Source organism: Geospiza fortis, unplaced genomic scaffold (genome assembly GCF_000277835.1).
Source record: "Geospiza fortis unplaced genomic scaffold, GeoFor_1.0 scaffold181, whole genome shotgun sequence".
Taxonomy (NCBI): domain Eukaryota; kingdom Metazoa; phylum Chordata; class Aves; order Passeriformes; family Thraupidae; genus Geospiza; species Geospiza fortis.
In genome coordinates this window covers 604,961-626,575 of record NW_005054412.1, presented here as the reverse complement: position 1 = coordinate 626,575, position 21,615 = coordinate 604,961, and the positions used below count along the sequence as shown (strand labels likewise).

The 21,615-nt window shown below is 34.3% G+C and overlaps 1 protein-coding gene across 1 annotated transcript in view; it reads left to right on the top strand.

Annotated features, from left to right (window-relative positions):
- The window catches only part of NBEA (neurobeachin), a 373,019-nt gene that overhangs the window by 182,304 nt on the left and 169,100 nt on the right, over positions 1 to 21,615 (top strand). The window contains 1 exon segment of the mRNA XM_031061401.1: positions 10,726 to 10,850. Within this exon segment, the coding sequence (XP_030917261.1) occupies positions 10,726 to 10,850 (125 nt within the window).

Sequence of the window (21,615 nt, the reverse complement as noted above, 5' to 3'; positions counted from 1 at the left end):
CTTTCCAAGGACATGTGTCACCGAAGCTTTGGCACAAAATATTCGTGATTATCCAGATTTACAGCTCAGAGAAAGTAAACTAAAAAATCCATCACCAAATTACATTCAAACCCAGGTACAGACTGCATCCAGCTCCATTTTGTCCCCCTTTGTCCCACTTTTGAACTAATCTTAGAATTTTGCTGTTTCTCAACTTATAGTTTGCATTTCACAATTCTGTGAAGTTTTCAGTTTTTGCTTTCTTGGATTAGGAAATTTGGTTACCCATGCTCTGAAGGGAGAGAAGAATATCCTTCTGTTCCCAGGCATATGATTTGTTCCCCCAGCGGTTGTCTAATTCAGAACTGAATCTTTCCTTTCTACTGTAATAATAGATGGGATTGAACTCCTTTCTCATTCTCCATCTTCTATACAAACTGTTCTAATGAAGTCTCAAAAAAAAAAAAAAACCTCCAAACCAACAACCTGCAATGAACATGTAAAGTATAAAATCTACTTAATTTGCAAGGTCAAGGATTGTAATTCCTCATGGTCATTCTACACAGAAAAGTGGAGGAGGATTGTATAAATTTATTGAACTACCGCTGATGATTTTTCTTTAACTGTAGTATTCATTTAAAAGCACACACCCAAATACAGCCAAATACACATTCTGTAATATATTTGTAAAGCATATCCCTATAGGGAGTCATACTTACTATACAACAACAACTGAACTGTAAATATGCATGAAAAATGCAAAAGAGATACATAGTCATGTCACAGATTTGTGCTACAGACAAGGGAAAAAGCATCTGTAGCTCATGATTGTCACCCCGAATCGTGTGATTAAATAGACAAAAGGAAGGAAAACATTAAAAAGTATATCCAGAGTAATAGATTGCTAAGTACTCTATATGCAAAAATTCTTTAGAGTATATCCTACTTGTTTTTCAGAACCCTCAAAAGTAGCAATTTATTTCAAGACTAAAACCACAGAAGTTATAACTTGGTGTAATCTTTTTTTCTTTTCCCAATGTCACGTCTGCTTCTTCTCATATTATATTTTCAAAGCCCAAAATACATCATTAGGTCATGCTGATGTATTTTGGGATGTTTTATAGAAGACCGTTTCCATACTTCTGAAGAGAACCTCTTGACAGTCAAAAATAAAGTATAAATAGTATAAATAAAGTATAAATAGAAAAGTTTTGATTTACTTGCCAATCTGGCTTTTTAGCTCTCGCAAAAATTCCCAGGAACAAAAAAGATCAAAGTTAAGATTACTTCAGTATTTATTTGATAGCATTATAAACATGGTCTCTATTAAAATTCTATAGCATTCATAGCCAGGCCCCTTGGCAAATTTTTTTTCATCAATACAAGCTATATTTGGGGATAGGAATAATTGTTTATACAACAGACAAGGCATATCCACTGATTGGTCTGTTGTGTTTTTGTTTCAGTTCTTAAGAACAACATAAAGATAGGTATGTGCTTTTTCTTAACTTATGCTGTACTTCTGGATGATAGGGGAAAAATAAATCTGTACCAAAAAATTTGCAGGGGATGTAAAACTTCAGGCTTCTATAAGTTTTGAATTCAAGTACTTCCAATTACCAAGCTTGAATTGGCATTTTGCAAAAAATAATTACTCTTTTAAAATAGTGTATTTTTAGACTTGCATTTTAATAAACAGGCCTGCATGATGGAAATTAAAACAATTACCTAGGTAAAACTTTATTATTTATTTATTAGATTTTGATTACTGTTGCTGTTTGTTGTTAGGCCTCAAAGAAGCTAATTATTTCATCTCAATGCCAGTTTAATAAGTTAGCTGTCTTTAAACAGTGGCAGATTGAATAATTTAAAAAGGTCTGAAACAGTAATTCATTATGGGTTTTTAAGAAATAGTGTGTATATATATATATATAAAGCTGTGTCTCCTAGTTTTAGAATAATGCTTTTAAAACATTTAGAGAAAGCATTTTCTCTTTTTTTCTGATTAAAGACTTTGAGAGACAAAATTTCTATTCCTGGATTCCCTATTCCATGTCGTGACTTACAAACAGGAGTAACTAATGAGATAATAAATCCTAGCTGTCTATCTCAACCACGTTTTTTCTGTTAAAAGTGCAGCTCTAGATTTTTTGACAAGTCATTGCTGATTTGTCCAGAAACTTGGCTGTAATTTGTGTGCTCAGTAGGTTCTTCAGTAGTTCCTTCACAAGAGATTCAGACACCTTAATCTGTGCATCTGGAATGGAGCAGACAGCTGGGACAGCATCCTCATCAGCAGTCACATATGTTATCCCTACTTACAAGTCTGAGCCTTTAGTGTTTGACCTTTAAGTAAGGCAATGAGGCACCCAAGTTTTCCAGAGCTTCAGCAAGCTCTTTTACTTGGGATGCCAAATGGGAAATCTGGGGACTGTTTTTCATTTGTCCAAGCATGCTAATCATAACTGTACAAAATTTTAGGTACTATTTAACTCTTCTAGAATTGTAGACAAGTCATAAAGACTCTAAATTTTTTTGATAAGCTACTGTCCTTAGAGATGTGTTAAATATGATACATAAAATCTTGAAACACAGAGTAACCTATTTTTCATGTAAAAAGTCATTGCTTCATTAGAACATTTGCAAAATCTCAGGACTTCTGCATTGTACTGATGTAGGCTGTATGTGAGTGACATTAAAAACAACCTCCAGCTTTGTTTATTGGAGTTTCTTAGTGAAGTGGTGTTACTGTCATTCAGAATTCAATGGGAAAAGAGAACATTGTGTTTAAGGATTTTTCTCAATTTCTCTCCAGAAAAGGTAGAAAAAACAACCAAAAGAACCTAGCTGTATTCATTACACCAAGAACAAAATATCCTATCATCTACATAAGTAGCATAGTTAATGCTCATGCAGAAGGCAAAGGAAGAGGGTGTCTGTGTGAAATTTGAATAAATTGTTCTCTCAGTCTTCCCTTTTCAGTGCTACAGCTGGACCAAGCAAATAATACTGAAAGACCCCAGACAGGGAAGGGTTGTTTTGGGAGGGAGTTGAGATTTGGGGGTTTTTTTAATTAATTTCTGTGCAAAAAAGGAGTCAGACAGTAAGAGGCAAAACATAACTACAAGAAAGAGTTCTCTTACTTTCCAATGGTCACAACACCAGTTTATCTGGTTTTTCTGCAACCACTGTTCACCTTGCATAGGAAGAATTGAGTCACCATGCTTCCTACTTAAATGCACTTTGATGATCTTTGCTGAAAAGCTGAACAGAAATAGGTAAGAGCATTATCAGATTAATCCATTCTACAGAATCCCTACTGGAAGAATATTTAATGTTTGAAGCTCAGAGGATAAACTACAATTGAAAAAAATCCCAAACTTAATTCTGTAAATATCTTAGATATCATAAGAAATATCTTAAATATCCTAAGAACTGTATCTATTAAAGTTAACATTGTTTGAAAAACAGCATCTCTATGGCAAAATAATAATTGTCCTAAAACTTCTTCTTTTTATTTAATTTATTAAAGCAGCATTTTACTTTGTTAAATTAAGAAAAAGAAGTTATTTTCTGATATGTTTATCTGATTTCTTATGGATTATAGCTGTAAAATCACACAAATCGCACACTTTCCAGACAATTTTGACAAAAAATTGTATTATTTCATAAGGTGTCCTGTTTTTGTAGACAGAGGGTACCCACTTTTATTTTTCTTATATTTTTACAGATGATGTGTTTAACAAGAAAATTAATTTTCTTTACAGTAGATAATATGCTGGTAAAAAATGTATAAGAATTAAATGAAAATTTCATTCTTAAACCCATTTAAATTAGGAAACATTATTTTGATCAAATCTTCTGGGAAAAAGTTATGATGGCATAAATTCCTATGAAAATACATTATTTTTTTCTTTTTAAAAAAGCTTTCAAATGTTTTTATTTTCATACTGTATTTCCTAAAAGCAAGAGTGTATGTTAATGTCATGGTGGCTGTTTCAGATGTGATGTTATAGCATACTAGTCAAAACATAAAACAATTTTTTTTCTTGAAATTCCATTATCATTTTCTAGACCAAGTTTTGTGTCAATTAAATTTTGAGATATTTCTACATTTTGAATAAGAAAATTAGCATGCACGCTTATCATGGAATGCATTTTACTTAATTTTAGCCCCTTATAGTAATGCTTCTAGTCTAAACCATTCTGTCTGTCTCTTTTTTGAAGCCAGTTAAGAAATACAGAGATGACTCCCAATTCATTCCATCTTGGAGTTTGTTGTACTGTGGCATCATGGCAGTACTTGTGAAATCTTACTAAGTGCTCATTGTACTGAGATAGCATGACATAACAAAATATACAGTAAAAAGAAAAGTGTCCTAAACCATTCTTTCAAGGTATTTTCCAAAAGGGAATTCTACCCAAATTTTCCTTTATCTAAAACTATAAAATGGCTTTTTGGGCTTTAGATGTTTTGTTTCCTCTTTGTTGGAGTGGCAGCAAACCACATTCTGAAACAGAATTAAGGCTCCAAACCAGAAATCTGAGTTAAACCAGAAATCTGAGTTAAACCAGAGTATTGTTTCAACCACTTTCTTTTCCTTTTTTTTTTAATATGATCTTTTATGTCCTAATTCTAACCCTAAATTTTATTTCATTTTAGTATTTCTAAGTTTATAATTTATTATCTCTAGAATCTGGTGCAATTGCATTGTTGTTACTCATATTTTGTTGCTAAAAAGCCCTTTGTGATTCTGGTGAGTCAAACACTGACAATTTATGTATCTGCTTTGTAAGTTCCTTCAGTTCTTCATTCAATGCCATTGGAGTCACTAAAAGGAACCAAGTATATAACTTTAGCAAACTGTGTTGTTTCATTTAGCTGTCCTACATGTAGTGTCCTACTATTGCCCATTAGTACTTGGATAGATTTGTCAAATTTCTCTCTCATTATTTTAAATTTATGTTTTATGTTAATTCAATAATTTTAAAAAATTTACTTATCATTAGTTCTACTTTGTAAAGATTTGAGTTATTGCCACTTCCATTGTTATTTTTAAGAATATGTGGCTTTTTTCTCTCTATTTTTTTACCCGTTTATAACTTTATGTATGGTTAGTCTTATTTCCCTACAACTGCTTCTTCTTGGTAGAAGTTTACTACTATTTAATAATATTGCAGCCATTCCAAAGTGAGCAACTCATTCTGAAGAACTAAGCTTTATAAAAAATCTAGACAATCAGTAAACTGTTAATCCTCATTTGTTTGTGTATTCGTTATGAGATTTTTCCTTCAGACTCTATGCAATAGACTAAAATCCATTATCCTGGGATTTTACTGACTTAGAAGTTTGTGGTTTAAGTAGTACAATAGCTAAAATTAACATCTCTATTGTCACAGCCTCCCTTTCACATCTACTGACATTACTCTCCTTCCTAACATCTCATCTATCTGAAGAATAATTCAAATTGAGAAATTTTTGTTTTCAGCTTTGGATGTATCCTCAGTTTTCTCACTGAAATTAAGACACAGAAGTTTCAGGAGTTGGAAATCTTCATTAAGAATGTGTATTAAATACTCCTTTTTGCAGTGCCTTAAGAAGAAAATAAAAGCCCCATAAATCACTTCCTCCTTTCTGAAAAGGGTGCTACCCTTTGAAACAGTTCTTAGAAATTCTTCTCCATAAATTTGGTGGATCTTTAATCATTAGTCATCTTCTGATAGTTTTTTCTCTCTTTCATTTCATTCTCTGTTGTCTCAGCTTTGTCCTTCATTATTAATGCAAGACCATTAGTAACATGATCAGAGGAGAGAAACTGTTAGCAGTTCTCTCTTTGCTTTTCAGAGGTGACTCCTCTGCTCCTATTCCAATGATCAGTAGTAGTGTTTGCTGTTAGTTTGAGTTCTCTCTGCTCTATTTCATCCTTATTTCAAAGTCCAAGTGGAAACTTTTTTTTACCATCTTTCCCAATTTTCAAGTCATTAAGTGTTTCTCAGATTCATTACACCTTTATTCTCTGTGTTAATATTTCCAGGATTTAATATTATTTACAGTTACTTTACTGTATCTATTGCAACACCACTTCTGAACCTTATTTGCTCCTTTGTTGTTATAGAAGACATCCGCTCTTGGATCTTCTGGCAAATAGGTTTATATATTGGCTTTAGGCTTTAACCATTAAAAATATTTCATAAGTGTTTTTGTATTTTTTGTATTTCAAGTTTTCTTTTACTTTCCTTTTTTTTTTTTAATGTCATTCACTTTCTATTCTTCATATTACATTATGGGAATTCTTTATGCTTTCAAAATATATTTTTTTCCTTATTTCTCAAAACGCAGTTGTAATTCCACACTATGAAAAGAATAATTTTTCTTTTCAAAATATGTCCCGTAAAAGCAACCAGGACTAATTGTTGAAATTATAGATCATCAATTCTTTGCCTTTTCTCATATTTTCCCAGTATTACAAAGACTAAGGATTCTCTGAGATGCTTCCAATTCTGTGACCCACCTCTCTTTCAAAACAACTTTTCCCCCTTCCCCCATGTCTGCAGGCTTGTTCCTCTTCATTAATATATTCAAACTTAATCTCTTCCATCTGGCAGCCCATCCTTGGGGCTGCAGTCTGAGGATCTTTTATGTGTACTGCTTCTTTCCAGAATTAATTTTTGTCACTAGTTGCTGTAGCTGTAGGTGACATGTAGCAAACTGCACCTTTTTCCCAAACAGGGACTGGGTTTCACAGCCATGCAGCTGTTGACACAGATGCTGAATGCACACAGGATGGACAAACACTTACAGTTTAGGACAGCTAGTATTCATAAATCCAAGGAAAAACCTTTCCCATGCTCTTCATGGCAGCTATGGCCATAGGAGTTAACAAAAAATCTTTTCAAGAGTTGTCTTTTAAATATTCAAGCTATGGAGATGTGAAAAGGCAGGGAGGACTTTGCTGTGCAGGCTGACTTGACATTCCTCTTAATTGTTTTTCTGGCAAAGCACACCACAGTTTTTCCTCTGAGAGGATAATTGAGCTATCTGAAACACTTTAGTCTGTCTCAATAATCTTTGTTCTCACATGGAAGATGTGAGTGGTGCAGCAGTAAAGAATATCATGAAGAATTCTGGGCAGATCTGAGTTTTAGAGCAACCTGCTTTTGAGAGACTTCAAAGCTGTTTGCTCCAACTTATCAAAGCCCATCACGGCTACCCAGAGCAGCATAACACCAGTTTGCCTTTCCATCCTATGCTGGCCAAGAAAAGTGTATTTGAAGTAGGAGAGCATGCACATCAAGCTGTCAAATGGCTACCAGTGATGACAGTGCCAGTGAAACAAAATTTGTAATCCTTCAGTATCTAGTACAATAGGGCTTGTTCCATTAAAACATGTATTTTCTTTGCCTGTATTAACTATATGAAGTACTGCACATCAGAAATTTGGGACTAAGTTACAACACTATACCATTCAAAATAAATTTTTTCACTGTTAGTAGCCTTGTAGTATTACTAGATTCATACCCGTTCTCATCATGATGAGAAAGGTTTATATTGGATTATACTGTAGTTTGTAAGGAAATTATCTCTGACAGTTAAACTCATCATGTGGAGTTCTTTGGGTCCTGTGTTTTAGGATACATTTAAAATAGCTGTTCAGTTGGAAGGATATAGATATATATTTCTCTTTTCTTAAAATTCTTTAGAAATACCTCATATATGATGCTATAAACTTATAGTTCTTAAAAATATTCACTACATTGTGCTTAATATGCACTTCTTCATTCAAACAAGCCTGAATCAAAATGTCACTTTACTGGTGTAAGATATGGAGAAATGAGAAATTACATGTAATCTAGTTGGCTGTGGAAATAAGGATTATTAATAATATGCATTATAAGGAAAAGTAAAGCCTACTGAAATATTGTCCGTGTCACAAAAAATAAATTACTAAAATTACTTGATTTAGTCAAGTCACTTTAAAAAATGCATTGTGGCAGAAAGAGTTATGGGCAATTTGCAGACATGCTGTCTTCTAGGACTAACTTGTGCCTGTTACATCATTACAAAATATAGTTCTACTTCATTTACAGCCGTCATTTAGAACTACCTAACAGCAACCTAAATTCCTCAAAAATCTTAAAACCTGAGTAACATCCACAGGATTAGAATACAAGTATGTCTAAAGTACTGTAATCTGTGGGCTGGGTGATTTAACACAGATTTAGTCCATAATGCTTGACTTAAAGCAGGTTAAATTCTAAATTTTAGGCTGAAACTGGTGCCACAGTATTCTACTTACTAGTTTTTTTAATCTAACCTAGAGATGTAATAATACAACATTTCAGGAAAATCACACAATTTTTTCTGCCTGTTATTCAAGTGATGAAGCTCAATCATTCAAAACTTTCTGTAAGTATAGATCCATCATCTTTTGAAGTGTGCTTTCTTTCTAACAAGAGCATAGGAAAAGTATCTTGTCTTTTTGTTGATGATGTTGCTCTGAGTCAAAAATCAATCTTCAATCAACTAAGATTCAGAAACCTTCTCTTTAGGGTTGAGATGCCAACTTCCAGGACCTGGAAGCATGTAGTAACATTGTATGATAGACATCTGTAGAAAACTGTAATAAGAAACTCCAGTTCTGTTTTTTAAAGTCATATAGTTTGTGAATAGAAATGATGCTTCTGGTCTTTTTTCTCAAAAATTTTAATTTTGCACGATTATTATGTATTTCAAGCTTCAATCCCTGGTGAACTTGTAATGGTTTTTTGGATCTACAAAATAGACTTAATCTTCTGAAAATTTCATTACTTTCTTACTTAACACTTCATTAAAATAGTGGCTTTAATATCTGGCTTATGTTAAATTGAGAATGTACAGTAATCTTCAGACTAATTAATCAAAGTAATGAATTACCAGATTAAACACAGAACAAATTAAAAACATAGTTTTTTAGGCTGAATATGAATATTTCTTAATTTCATTAAGTATTTTATTATTATGTAGATCATTCTTATCAACATTAGTGGTTTTCTTATTGCTGCCGATACAAATTTCAGGGATCTTTTTTAAAAGGTTTTCATTAATATTTTTACTTCTGTCCTGTCATTACCTACTCTGAAATGGAATTATAAAGGTAAGGTTTCTTGCCTTTTAAAAAACCACTGAAGCTGCCTCCTCGCTGCTTGTAAATTAGTAAAACGCCTGTTCTGCAAGGCAGACATAAAAGTAGGACCTTCACACAGACTTAAGAATGCATTCAGAATGCAAAAAACAGCAGCATTGACTAAAAATTACGATGTACTGCTTCTGAAAATGTGTTAGTGGCTAGAAGGTAGAATGCTAGATCCACTCCCCATGCTGCCCTGCCCTCCAGAACTGATCCCAGTCTCATGACAGCAGTTATTAAAGTTGGACAATAACTAATGAAAGCATTTTTAAAAAGTGCTTAAGTGGACTGTAAAGAATGAAAATGTCTGTCCTACATTAGCATATTTCTACTTTTCCTGTGGAAATGGCTACCAGCACATAGCTGGTCAAAATGAAGGCAATATAGAAAACAGTGGCTGAGGAAATAGCTAGAAAAATCCAGCAAAGAAATATACCATACTTATGAGTTGTAAACTTTTTTCCCTCTTTTTTTTTTTTATTTTTTCTCTTTGTCTTTTGATCACACATGTCCAGGGCGCTACAGATGGATTGAAAATAACTGGTTTAGAGTAGTGGTTCCCTAGTTAGGGTCCACAAGGTCATGGCTTGCAGAATAATTTTAAATGTATAGTGTGTTCAATTGCGAGTTTGATAATAAAGATGCAACCACAAACATTTTGCATCCTTCCTAGTGATCCAAAAAGCTTTTAAAATGTTGACCTCGAATGCAGCTTTGCCCAAATAGCTTATAAAAGAGATGTGGGAGATTTGTGTTGATAAGGTCAAGTTGTCTGAAAGTGGAGCTGGTCAGCTCTTTAGAACCAAAGCTGTATAGCAGATGATTGTATATGTGTACTTTTTGGCTTTAATATAGATTAACAATGGCTTGTATAATTCTACAGGAGTTTAATATTCTTTTGAATGTAAAAAGGCAATGTTACACTAAGATGGCCATGGTTGTTAATGGCTTGTATTAGCTGGGAGCTATAAAATCATCCTAGTACTCTGTTAGTGCTGGAATAATAATTTACCAAGACAATTACCACATGGTGGAACTTTTTTGCTGCTCTAATTCAGTGTTATTAATAATGAATAAAATTGCAATTTTCTCAGGTTGCTAGGGGCAGTGGGGAATTATTTCAATGAATATTTCAGCACATTAGTTTAATCATAGTTCCACAAAATTCAAGTGGGCAATATTTTATACTTTTAAGTTCAGTCTGCTAAGGGACCATAGTCATTAAATTGCAAACTATTTGCACTGAGGTCCATTCTATGATTTACAAGCCTTGTTAAAAACACTGTAAAAGAAAGCAAGCTGTGCCATTAATACTTGTAATTTGATGCTGCATTTGTTAATGGGTTCAGTGTGATTAATGTTTTTAGCAGCAGGCAGAACACTTTGAGACAGGCGGTGCTGGGGTTTATAATACATAAATGCATGTAAAGAAACGCTAGAATATTGTAAGTTTTAGTAATACGTGTTTTTAAAGATTGTATTCCAGAAATGGGAAAGCAGCAGTGAAATTATACTATAATGTATGTAAATACAGTTCAAGCTGTGGTAGGTGCTGATGTGTGTGTTCTTTATTTTCCAGCCAACTGCATGACTTCTGGCGCTTGGATTACTGGGAAGATGATTTGCGCCGACGGAGGAGATTTGTTCGCAATGCTTTTGGGTCTACCCATGCTGATGCTCTCCTAAAAGCTGCTGTGGAATATGGTCAGTATTACCTCAGCTTACAAATATAGCTCATGATGCTTTCTTGATGTCCATGGATTCCTCAGAATCATGTCCCTTTTTTCTCAAGGACAGTGCTGAGAATTCCTAGGACAACATATTCTTAGAAAAGGAATTCTTTCAATTCTTATACTTTAATGAACCAGAAGACTTGAGTTTGTGAGCTGTTAAATTCCCTGATCCCCAAGGGATTCACATTATACTTCTCTAGCATTCCCAGACACTAATTTTGAGAGGCTGGTAAAAGCAACTGAAGGTCTCTCTTTGGAGAGACTGAATGAAATAAGTCATCAAACTAATGCATCATAATAGTTCTGTTGGAGACATTTTCTGGATGAGGAATTAAAAAGTATCAGAAATTTTATTCTGGCATGCAAATTTCAGCCAGAAGTATTTTTTCCTGCAAATCGTGAAATGCATTAGAACTTGTTAACAATAATATTTTTTAAGGATACCTTGTGATTCAATAGTGAACTGAATACATAGAAGCTTCAGTTTTAGAAACTGAAGAATTAAATAATGTTTGATTTTCATGGAGATGTAGCTGGAGTATAAAAGAGGATTGAGAACATGCTTACAAATTCCTCTATAACATGTTGAAGTTTCATATGTTTGTGACTTCTGTACAGCAGACTGAGCCTGAATACTCCAAAAATCTAAAGTGAATTTATTTCTTGGGTTTAAGCTGGAATACCTCTCTAGCATATCAAAGACAGGAGTTTGTTAAAGAGTATTGTGATTGTTTTCTGGGGGTTTTTTTTTTGTTTGTTTGTTTGTTTTTTTTTTGTTTGTTTCTGTTTGTTTGTTTTAGTGCTGAAAATAAAATGCTATGATTCTTTAGCATTTAGGAGTAAAAAATTGAAGTAATCATTCCCAAAGCAAGTTGAACCTTTCATCTGATGTTTAGCCAAAGGCTAAGGTTGCCAAAAGTTCTGAATATGATAGATATAAACCTAACTCTGTATATGACCTACAATTTTCACCAACTTTGCGGTTGTATAAGGCAAATAGCTAAGATCCAAACACGGCTAGACATATGAATTAATATCTGTGTGTGCAGTTATACTTGGAGGTGTAACTTAATCCTTACTTAAAGGTGAGGACTATCATGTACAGCACTTCAAGTCATAAACTTTCCTTAAGCTCGATTAAAGAGGACATTCCCCCCATGTGTAGATGGTATTTCATATTAGACAAAGGGTTATTTTCTCCGTGTTCTTCCAAAACATCAGGATAGAGATTTTATGACAATCAGGTACAAAACTCTGCTGATTGCTGTGTTGCTTTTGACAGGCAAATAGTCACAAAAACCATGGACTTGAAATTTCTATAACACCTGTTAGCGCATTCACCATACAGGAAAATTAAAACTCAGGTTTATACACAGATTGTGCACATCAAACTTAGTGGTTACATAAAAATTAACAATAGACCGAAGTTTTAGAATTTAAAAAATATTTCTAGCTTTTCATATATATATTAGAATTAACAGGGAATTTAAAATCAGCATGCATTAAAATATTCATGGATTCTATCTAGATGTATTTACTTTTCAGAGGCTTAAGCCTTTGGATTTTAATACTGAAACTTTTAGCTGACCTTTCTCTGTAAGAAAACATCCTTAACACTGATGTTATTTTTATGCCTCTTGGTGTTACTAATGAGTTGAATAATTTATGAGGTTGTCATGTGAAAAGGATTTGGTGCAGTTTGATGTACTTCTAGCCTCTGGTGCTGGAATGTGATTAATAAAGAGCTAGAGGCAGAGTTTTATTTTTTTCCATAGGGCTTAACATTCATTGTAGTTGGTTTTTTTATTGGTTTTGTTTTGATAATTTTGTTTGGAACAGTTTGATAGTAAAATGCCCCTAGCTTCCAAAACTGAGTATGACATCACACTACAGAAAGAATTTAAAGTATTTTTTAAAAAAATCAGACCACATAGTTTTCCAATAACAGATCCTGACAATAACAGTTTCCTGACCTCAGATACTTCTCTTGTGACAAATAAAGTATTCATCAAAGGAAAATTTGTTGGGCTTTTGTTTCAATTTTTCATCTTGACCAATACCTCTAGTACAAGTAAAGCTGTCTTGAGCATCAGAAAAATAGTGGAAACATCTTACAAGTTTTTTTTTATCTACAATGACTGTCCACTATCATTTAGGATTCTGTGCATAAATATTGTAGTGGAGGAATGTTTAGTCAAAGCCTAAGTCAGCAAGCTCCTCAGTGTCTGCGATCAAAGGCATCAACTTAAATAGGTCTGATCAGGCATTGCAGAAGAGGGCAGCCAGCTTCAGCTGAGCAAAAATCACAGAGCAAAGATGACAAAATTAATCAGTCATTTCTTTGGCAGTAAATAATAAAATATGCTGAGGATTGCAGATGAGAGAATTATCGGATTCCTTAGAGATGTGCCTACTTAACACCTGATTTATCTGAGCTTGTGCAGCCATCAAGATATGACCTTGATAGATAAAAAAGTGCTTTACAGCTCCTCTAGTATTAAATAATATTTGATATTGGATGTGTGGACACTAATTATATTATATTTGCAGTAATTAAGGAAGGAGTCTTGGAAATTAAAACTATGTCTATGATCTATATGTTTGTTTTAGAGAAGTAAAACAAATGTTAAATTCTACCTAGAAGGCCTAAAAAGAGAAGTGTTAATTTTAGATGATAGTGACTTCTTCCTGGAGGAAACATTCAATGTTGTACAATTGGGAAACAATATTTTCTCCAAAAATTTGTCACAATGAAGTTTCTACTTAACTACAGTCTGTTAGTCAGCTCCTGTATGCATATTTGGATTTCCATTTTTCATAAGATATATTATGTATACATATATGTATGTGTGCGGGCATATGTCTACTTATGAATATATTTTCAAATTTCCTGACAAGTAAGAAATATTGCAATTAGAAATCATAACATATTTCTATGCCTATTTAAAACTGTGTGAAAAATTGCAGCAGATTCCTATGGCTAGATACTTAGCTGTCCATTGAGACTCTTTGCATCTCAATCATAGCAGCATTTACAGGAGACTGACTAGAGAATTTTTCCTTCTGGATTAGTTTCCACCATTTCTAAGACTTTAATATTAGGCATTAGATTTGTTTGTAATCTGTTAAAGTTACTTTCATACCCAGATGTAAAGTACAAGCACAATTAGTTCAACATTGTATCTGCAGTGCCCTTTTGTTTTAGTTAAATTCTTACTTGAATAAAAATATAGTTTCATTTCTCTCTTTTGTGTAGGTGAAGAGATGCTACTTACTGCAGTATAAAAGTGCAAGCTAAAATGGAATTTGAATTACCTGGAACTTTTAGTAGAGTTTTAATTTTATAACATCAATAACTTAAACAATTCTTATTCTAAGTTTAGATGGAATTTCAGTGTAAATAAGTAAATTGTAAATGAAAAGAAAGAAAAAAGAAAAGATTGTATAAATTATTATACACCCTACTTTTCTTCCCCAAATTTTACTGTGATGGATATGTGAAATATGCAGATATGACCCAATTCACAGAGATTCTGCACATGTGGTGAAAGAACTGTCTCTTCTAACAATTTTACAATTGTTAATCAACTTAACAATTTACAGTCATTGGAGATTAGCACAAAGGAGACACTACTGTACCACCCTACCAGTGAGGTAGAATACTGGACCACAAAGGCCAACCTAGACCGGTTCCTTTATTAAAATTTGGTCCATCAGCCTTTAAAGGTCCACAAACAATTTATACATAGTGAGAGTACAAGAAAGGCTACATTTTCTAATCAACATTAAAGTAAATGAAAATGAACTCAGTGCCCACATTCTAAACATACATGTGTAAGCTGGTCAAATATATCTAGGGTATGTGCTCAAGAATATTTAGCCTGTTAAGCTGATTAGCATGACAGATCCTAAATGCTTAAAAGAAAATGCTATGATCCTTTAGCATTTAGGATGAATGAAAAAGAAAACAAAAAATAAAAATGCCTTCATAATGCTCAAGTTTTGAAATAAAGCCACAGATATATGTGCAATATAGCCACATATGGCTTTTGAACTTGCATATGTGTTTGGATATCTAATTAGTAACCTTATTTCAAGGGCAGTGCTAGCCAAAGAAGACTCTGGCTCCTTCTGGGTCTTGTCGTTAGTGCTCTAAGTTTCACCAAATACTATGTTTATTCATCACTAGGAATACATTTTTATTACACAAACACAATTAGAAAGCATCAGGTTTGGCAATCGGGAATGTTGAAATCTGAAATCTGTTTTCATGACAGCAGATTAATTTTGAGGGACCTTCAAAGAATGGCAGGAAGGACCAGATTATTTAACAAGCAAGAGCTACCCTAGAAGCAAGGCTGTGTGTGCTCCTGCTATGAAACTGAGGGTCTGAAGTCCACAGAAACTCAAACAAAGGACTGTGTTTGGAATGGGACATCTCGCTGTCCCAGGGACCCTAAAGGAAGATTCAATTTTGTTAAGGTCCTCAATGTTAGAGAAATACCCCAAGATGAAATTTCAGAAATGCTTGCTCTAGAGCAACCCCACGGTGCTGAGAAGTCCAAAGCAGTTGATTTCCATAGCTCCTGAATTCCATCCCATGAGCTGCTGGGCTCCCTGCCTTCTGCACGCAGTGTTAGAGTAAGGTAGAGGGAAGAGTGTCCAGAGAAACTGGCAACGAGCTATGCACAAAATGCTGTTCTAGAAAGCTAAGCTAGTGTCTTAGAAACTTACCTGGCATTTTCAAGTAATAAGACATATCAAGAAATCAGAATATCCCATGAACTAGAGATGCTCAATTTCATCATCTCTGTTTAGAAGCTTTGCTGTAAAATCAAGTGCCCTATTCTAGGAAGTCTGAATGTGCACCTAAAAGCTAGTCTTCATTTCCATTCTGCATTTCAGGTTCTACACTTTGATATATTAGATTGTTGATACTAATGGCATTGCTAGAAACATAAAGGTGTCTTTTGCTGGTGAAAATCCTATCACTTTTTGCAATAAATTCAAGACTCTGTCAAAATTACTGCATTAATCATATATCTCTAAAAGAGTTATATTACTTTTTCTCAAGATCATGAGGTTCTCAGACTTCATTATTCTTTACCTTATCACTTTTCTGTGCATATTGAAAATGCCTAGTGTATTTCCAGAATAGTTTCAACAACACTGGTTTCAGAACCAGCCATAAGAAAACCTGTATTTTTTTCAGTAACTGATTCAAAAAATGAAAGCAAGTTGAAGTCAACTGATAGTGAATCATTACTTATCAGAGTTTTGCTAGCAGGCCAACTAGATGCATAAAACTCAGTTATTTTCCTAGGTATATAGCAGTGAAATGATTACATTTGTACCATGTAAGAGATTAAAGATCAAATTATGCTTCTAGTTTTGTCTATGAAATATTGCTTCCTTGTACTATATCTGTATGAACAGCTTTTTTTTTCAGCTTTGTTGAGTTTTATAGATCATTTTGTTGGGTTTTTTCACATTTTCTTTTACTTCTAAAGTGATCTAGACATCTGTTGGTTTCCAGTAACAGGAACAAACTACTTTTTTACTGTCATGGTGGTCAAACTATGGACAGGTTGTCCAGAGAAGTTGTGTGGTTTCCATCCTTGCAAGTACTGAAAACCAAGAAGTATTTATACACAACTTTGTGACCCCCTTGAGTCTTCCCTCCTCAAGAGAAACAAAGAATATCTACAGAACATCTGGATCAGTTTAGTAGTAAAAGTAAATGTAAAAGAAGATCTATGTCTCTCTTATACTGTGGAGACCAGAACTGGATGCAGAAATCCAGGTGTGGCCTCACCTAGGCTAAGCAGAGGAGGAGGATTACCTTCCCCAACCTAATGGCAGTATTTTGCCTACTGCAGCCCAGGATCATTTCCCATTGCTGCAAAGACACATTGACAGCTCATGTTCAAGCTGGTGTCCCTCAGCACACCCAGCTCCATTTTTCAGAGCTTCTTTCCAGCTGTGTGCTCCCAGCAGGTGCTGGAGCCTGGGCTTGTTCCTCCCCTGATGCAGGACTCAGCTCTTCTTGTTGAGCTTCATGAGGCTCCTGTTATCCCATTTCACCAGGCTGCTGAGGCCCCCTGGCAGACCAGTCACTCCTCCCAGTTTCTTGTCATGTGCAAACTTGCTGAGGGATCTCTCTGCCTCATCTTTAATGAAGATGTGAACAGGTATAAAATGCTTCTAATGTCAGTTTGCTCATGTTCAGTGTAATAGTTATTATTGCTGAAATTGAGTTTGTTGTAGCTGCATAAGCCAAGGCAATATTTTTGATTGTCTTTTTTCTCCCCCCTCAGTTAATGCACTACCTAAAAATTAGCCACATACACTCCTACAATTTCATACAATATGTAGCTCTGGGGAAATACAGGGTGACCCTTATCTGAGATAATTCCCCAAACTGATATTTATTTAAGTAATGTCTTAAATAAGAATACATTAGAGCAACTGAAGAACGAAAGCCCCTTTTCTCAAAAAGAAACCTTGTTCCTTCACCCCATTCATTCACACAATTTTAGGCTGTAAGTAAATACAAGATGACCATTAATTGTGAGCAGTTTTAAGGAATAGAATCGACTTTGTGGGCAGTAAAACACACATACCTGATGTTCAGTGGTGAGCATTTTAAGAATATGTATACAGTCATTAAATTAACCCATAACAATTCTTCTATGTGCCAAGTAAGTCCTAAATCTTGCTGCCATGTGAAATGAGCATGTAAACATTTCTGCTTCAGTTGAAGCACCTAAAATAATAGTTCTCCTGTTACAAAATTTCCTTTCAGTACATGAACTAACTTCCACATTGATTGTGAAATCTCCAATGTGCTCTGAATGAGTTTATATCTGAATTGTGTGCCTAAACAAGTCACAAAGATATTTTTTAAGCACAGCAATTTAAGATTTTCATCTCTAGCCTTATAACTGTAGCCCAACAGTGCCATCCACTGCTTCACCAAATAAATTCCCAAATATTTCATCCTCACAGGATTTTAGGGAAAATATTACATGATAGTTTTGTTCTCTTAATATTTTATATGGTAATTGCAAGATACAGTTTTATCTAAAGAAATTCTAGGGAAAAGCTTACATTGGGTACTAATTGAAGGATCTGCCAAACAAAATCTTAGTAGTGAGAATAAATAAATCTAAAATACTAGATTTAACTTTATCTTCTTTATAACATTTCCCACTCCACTCCCCCCAATCATAAATATGTTCTCATTAAGTAGATACCATAAATATATCTACCATTATGGTGATTTTTTTTCTTAAAACCCACTGTAATGTAATGAAAGGCACCTTGAAGATGTAAATGGAATTTGCTTAAGCGGAGTACTGAACACTGCTGAGTTGAATTTTACTGAGCACTCAGTGTCTAAGCTTCTGCTCCCTGACTAGGTCATAGAAATGAGTTGCAATTACATCCTATCAGTACTTGCAGTCTCTCAATATCTTCTGCCCGTTGTATGTTATTTCTAACATATTCGTAGGAATTTTTATGGCAGCTTTACTATAAGTTGTAAGTGCAGATTCATTAAACAGTCATTTTTTTGTAATTATTTCCATAACTCTTGAATGTCAAAAGCTCTCTTTTGACTCTAATTCAAGTTTTTCACAGAACTAAGAAAACTTTTTTGGTTCCAAATGCCTTTCCTCTGAGATTTTTAGGTTATCCAGCATGACCTGGGTTTTAGCTGCTGTTATTGGTCTGAGCTAATAGATTTTACTGCAGAACTTGCTGGCTTTTTACCAGCAGTTAACATAACTACCTCTTTCTTCATGTGAAAATATACAACCCCAGAATGTTCTTGAAGCCATGAAATTGGCTTGCAAAACCATTCCTAAGATCTCAAAATTGGAACCATTGTCATTCTTGGAATTCTAGCTGCATTTTTCTCCCTTCCAGTTACATTTTCATGTACAAATTATACACAATATCTGTCTGTTCTGCCAAATGAAAGTGTATTATTTACCAAACCCAGTAAATTGCTATGATGAGAAATGTTTTCAAACTCATGTGAACATTGTATTTGTTCTATTTATTCATTTCTATATCTATTTGACAAAGAAATAGAAATTCTTGACCCATGAATATTCAGTGAATCTCATAGAAACATTTCAGAAGAACATTCTGTCACTGAAAGTCTAATAATAGTCCTTCAGAGTCCTTCAAAGCTGGGTGAATGTAGGTCTTGGGACTCAGGTTTTAACATGTGTTTTTCCAGTTTCCTATTTTCTGTGCTTTAAAACTCTCTATTAAGGAGTAACAGCACTTTAAAAATCTCCTTTGGAAACAGTTTAAAACACAAAATACTCTTTTCTTAAGTTTTCTCCACTCTTCTTATTCTCAATGTCTTCACTGCAGGATCCCATTCTCCACTTCGTATGTGAGTGGGAATACATATCATTAGTGTTTTCTGAAGACTTGGCAAGGACAGCATGTCAAGCACATGGCTGGAATGGAGGGGCATTATTTCAGCAGTGCTGCAACCTTTGCATAAGGATAAATAGGAGATCACACTGTAGATCTAAAAAGACTTTTCTGTCCCACTCTTTCTGATGGTCAGTGAGAGACGTGAGAGGCTTTTGGCTCTGGCTCAGGCACTGGCTCAGGTTTTTGTGTCTCTGGGCTACTCGCAAGGGTTAAACCAAGAGAAGAGTCTAGGAATCTCTTCAATATAGGTGATTCCTTGTCTTTCCCAAAGAAAAGGAAACTGGTATGTATAGATTTTGAAAATAAGGGAATTAATTTTCAGAGACAGTACATATTTTAAAATGCCCAAGTATTTTTAGTCATCTTTTTACTTTGTACTACTTATCACATAAAACCTATTTCTATTGTATCACATGAAAATTCTTGTAGACATTCTATGTATAGAGTAAGATTTGTACACAAGAAATGAAGATTTAGGTATATATGCAATGGCTATTTCATATCCTTACAAGTAGAGTGAATTCTTCAATGCCACTTATTTTGTGTGTTTCATTATCTTATAGCGTTGATTTAGAAATACACACAAAAAGTCCCAGTGTAATGAGATAAACTGGATTTTCTTGTGAGTTTCAGTGTGGTCCAAGTTACAGGCAGGGATGAGGATGCACCTTGTGAAAGAAAACCAAACACATTTTATGGAAAAAGTTCTCAAGTACAGTACTAACCAGCATGATAAGGAAAACCCCTTGTTAAGAATTCTATCAGCCAGCATATTATACGTGCTTCCAGTTTAAATTTCTTTTTTGTATCATGCACATTACATAATGACATGACGTTTTTCTTATCCTTACAGTATACCTAAAGAGTACATTTCCTGGTGTGTTTGCATAATACCCTGAACATCATCTTCAATAGATACACTTTCACAGCTGAAAGAACTATGCAGAAAACTCAAAAAGTCTTTTATTGGTGTCTTTTTTGCTGAATAGCACAAATCATTCAACCCTTTGCCCTTAAAAAGCTGATCACATTGTCTAAATATCATCTCAGCTCTCATCTAAGTGGAAGATAATGCTATAGTGCTTGCATATTTAACATAAGAATAGAAATTTTGAAAATATCCCTGCAGTTGCATGCAAGATTTGTGCTCTCTTGTAATATTTGTGAAGTAGAATGAAAGATGTCACAGGCCCCACATGGCAGCTTAATGGAAAGTGAAATAAAATACTGCTCTCCTTTTTTCTTTACTGCAGACTGCTGCTTAGATTTTTGTGGGTTAGCTCTTCTTAATACACATTCAGGCCTTCTACCTGGGGCAGTGATTACCATTCACCCATTTCAATTATCTCATTGAATTGTTTTAATGACAGACCCTCAGAGTCTCGTGTCTTGTGTAGCACTACTCTTTCACTCTTCATCTGCTGGTCTGCATGAAACAAAGATATTCTGTAACTGCAGCTATTTTTGCTAAAAAAATAGAATTAAAAAGCAATAATTTTAAAAAAAGTATGGAGTAAAAATCTGTTCGAAATCAAGAAAATTGCAAAGCTTTGATTTTATTTTAATTAATAATTGCTATCTGGATAGATAATTTTGATATATAACTGCTATTGCTAGATTATTTACAGCTTGGAGGAACTTATGTGTTTACAGCAGCCTGGCCCAAACATAAGGGCTGTCTGGTGCTACGAGAGTGTTGTCCCTTAGCAGCTCTAAGATTTAAACACAAATATCCCAGTGTTAGAGCCACAATGAAGCCTCACAAATGCATATCCTGTGGGTGCTACCTTTTGTCTGGTGTTGCTATAGGCATTGATCTATGCTGAAATAGAAGCAATTCTTCCCACCAGTAATAAGTTTTTTTGCTGTCCTTTTATGTCTCTGTACAGTGGCTGTTTCCAAAGAGCCAATCTTTTTTGGATCTGAGAGCAAAAGCTTAAGTGATGAGGGGCAAAATTGCCTTCTAGCAAAGACATAATCACTCATGGCCACAGAAAGGGAGAATTAAAAACTTGCAGATGTGTAGTATGCATTTTCTTTTAAAAATATTCAGGTTTGGACCAGTCACACGGTTTGGAGACACTAATTTTTAAATATTAAGTAAGGGTTAGAAATGTTGGGGTAGAATACTCTGGTTTGGAAGGTAAGATCACATTTCATAGAATGACAGAGTGGCTTGTGTAAAAAGGGATCTTAATGTAGTACCAAATCCCTGTCATAGAGAGGGTTGCCGCTTTCTTTTCATGGAATTTCATGAAATGCCATGCCATTTCTTCTAT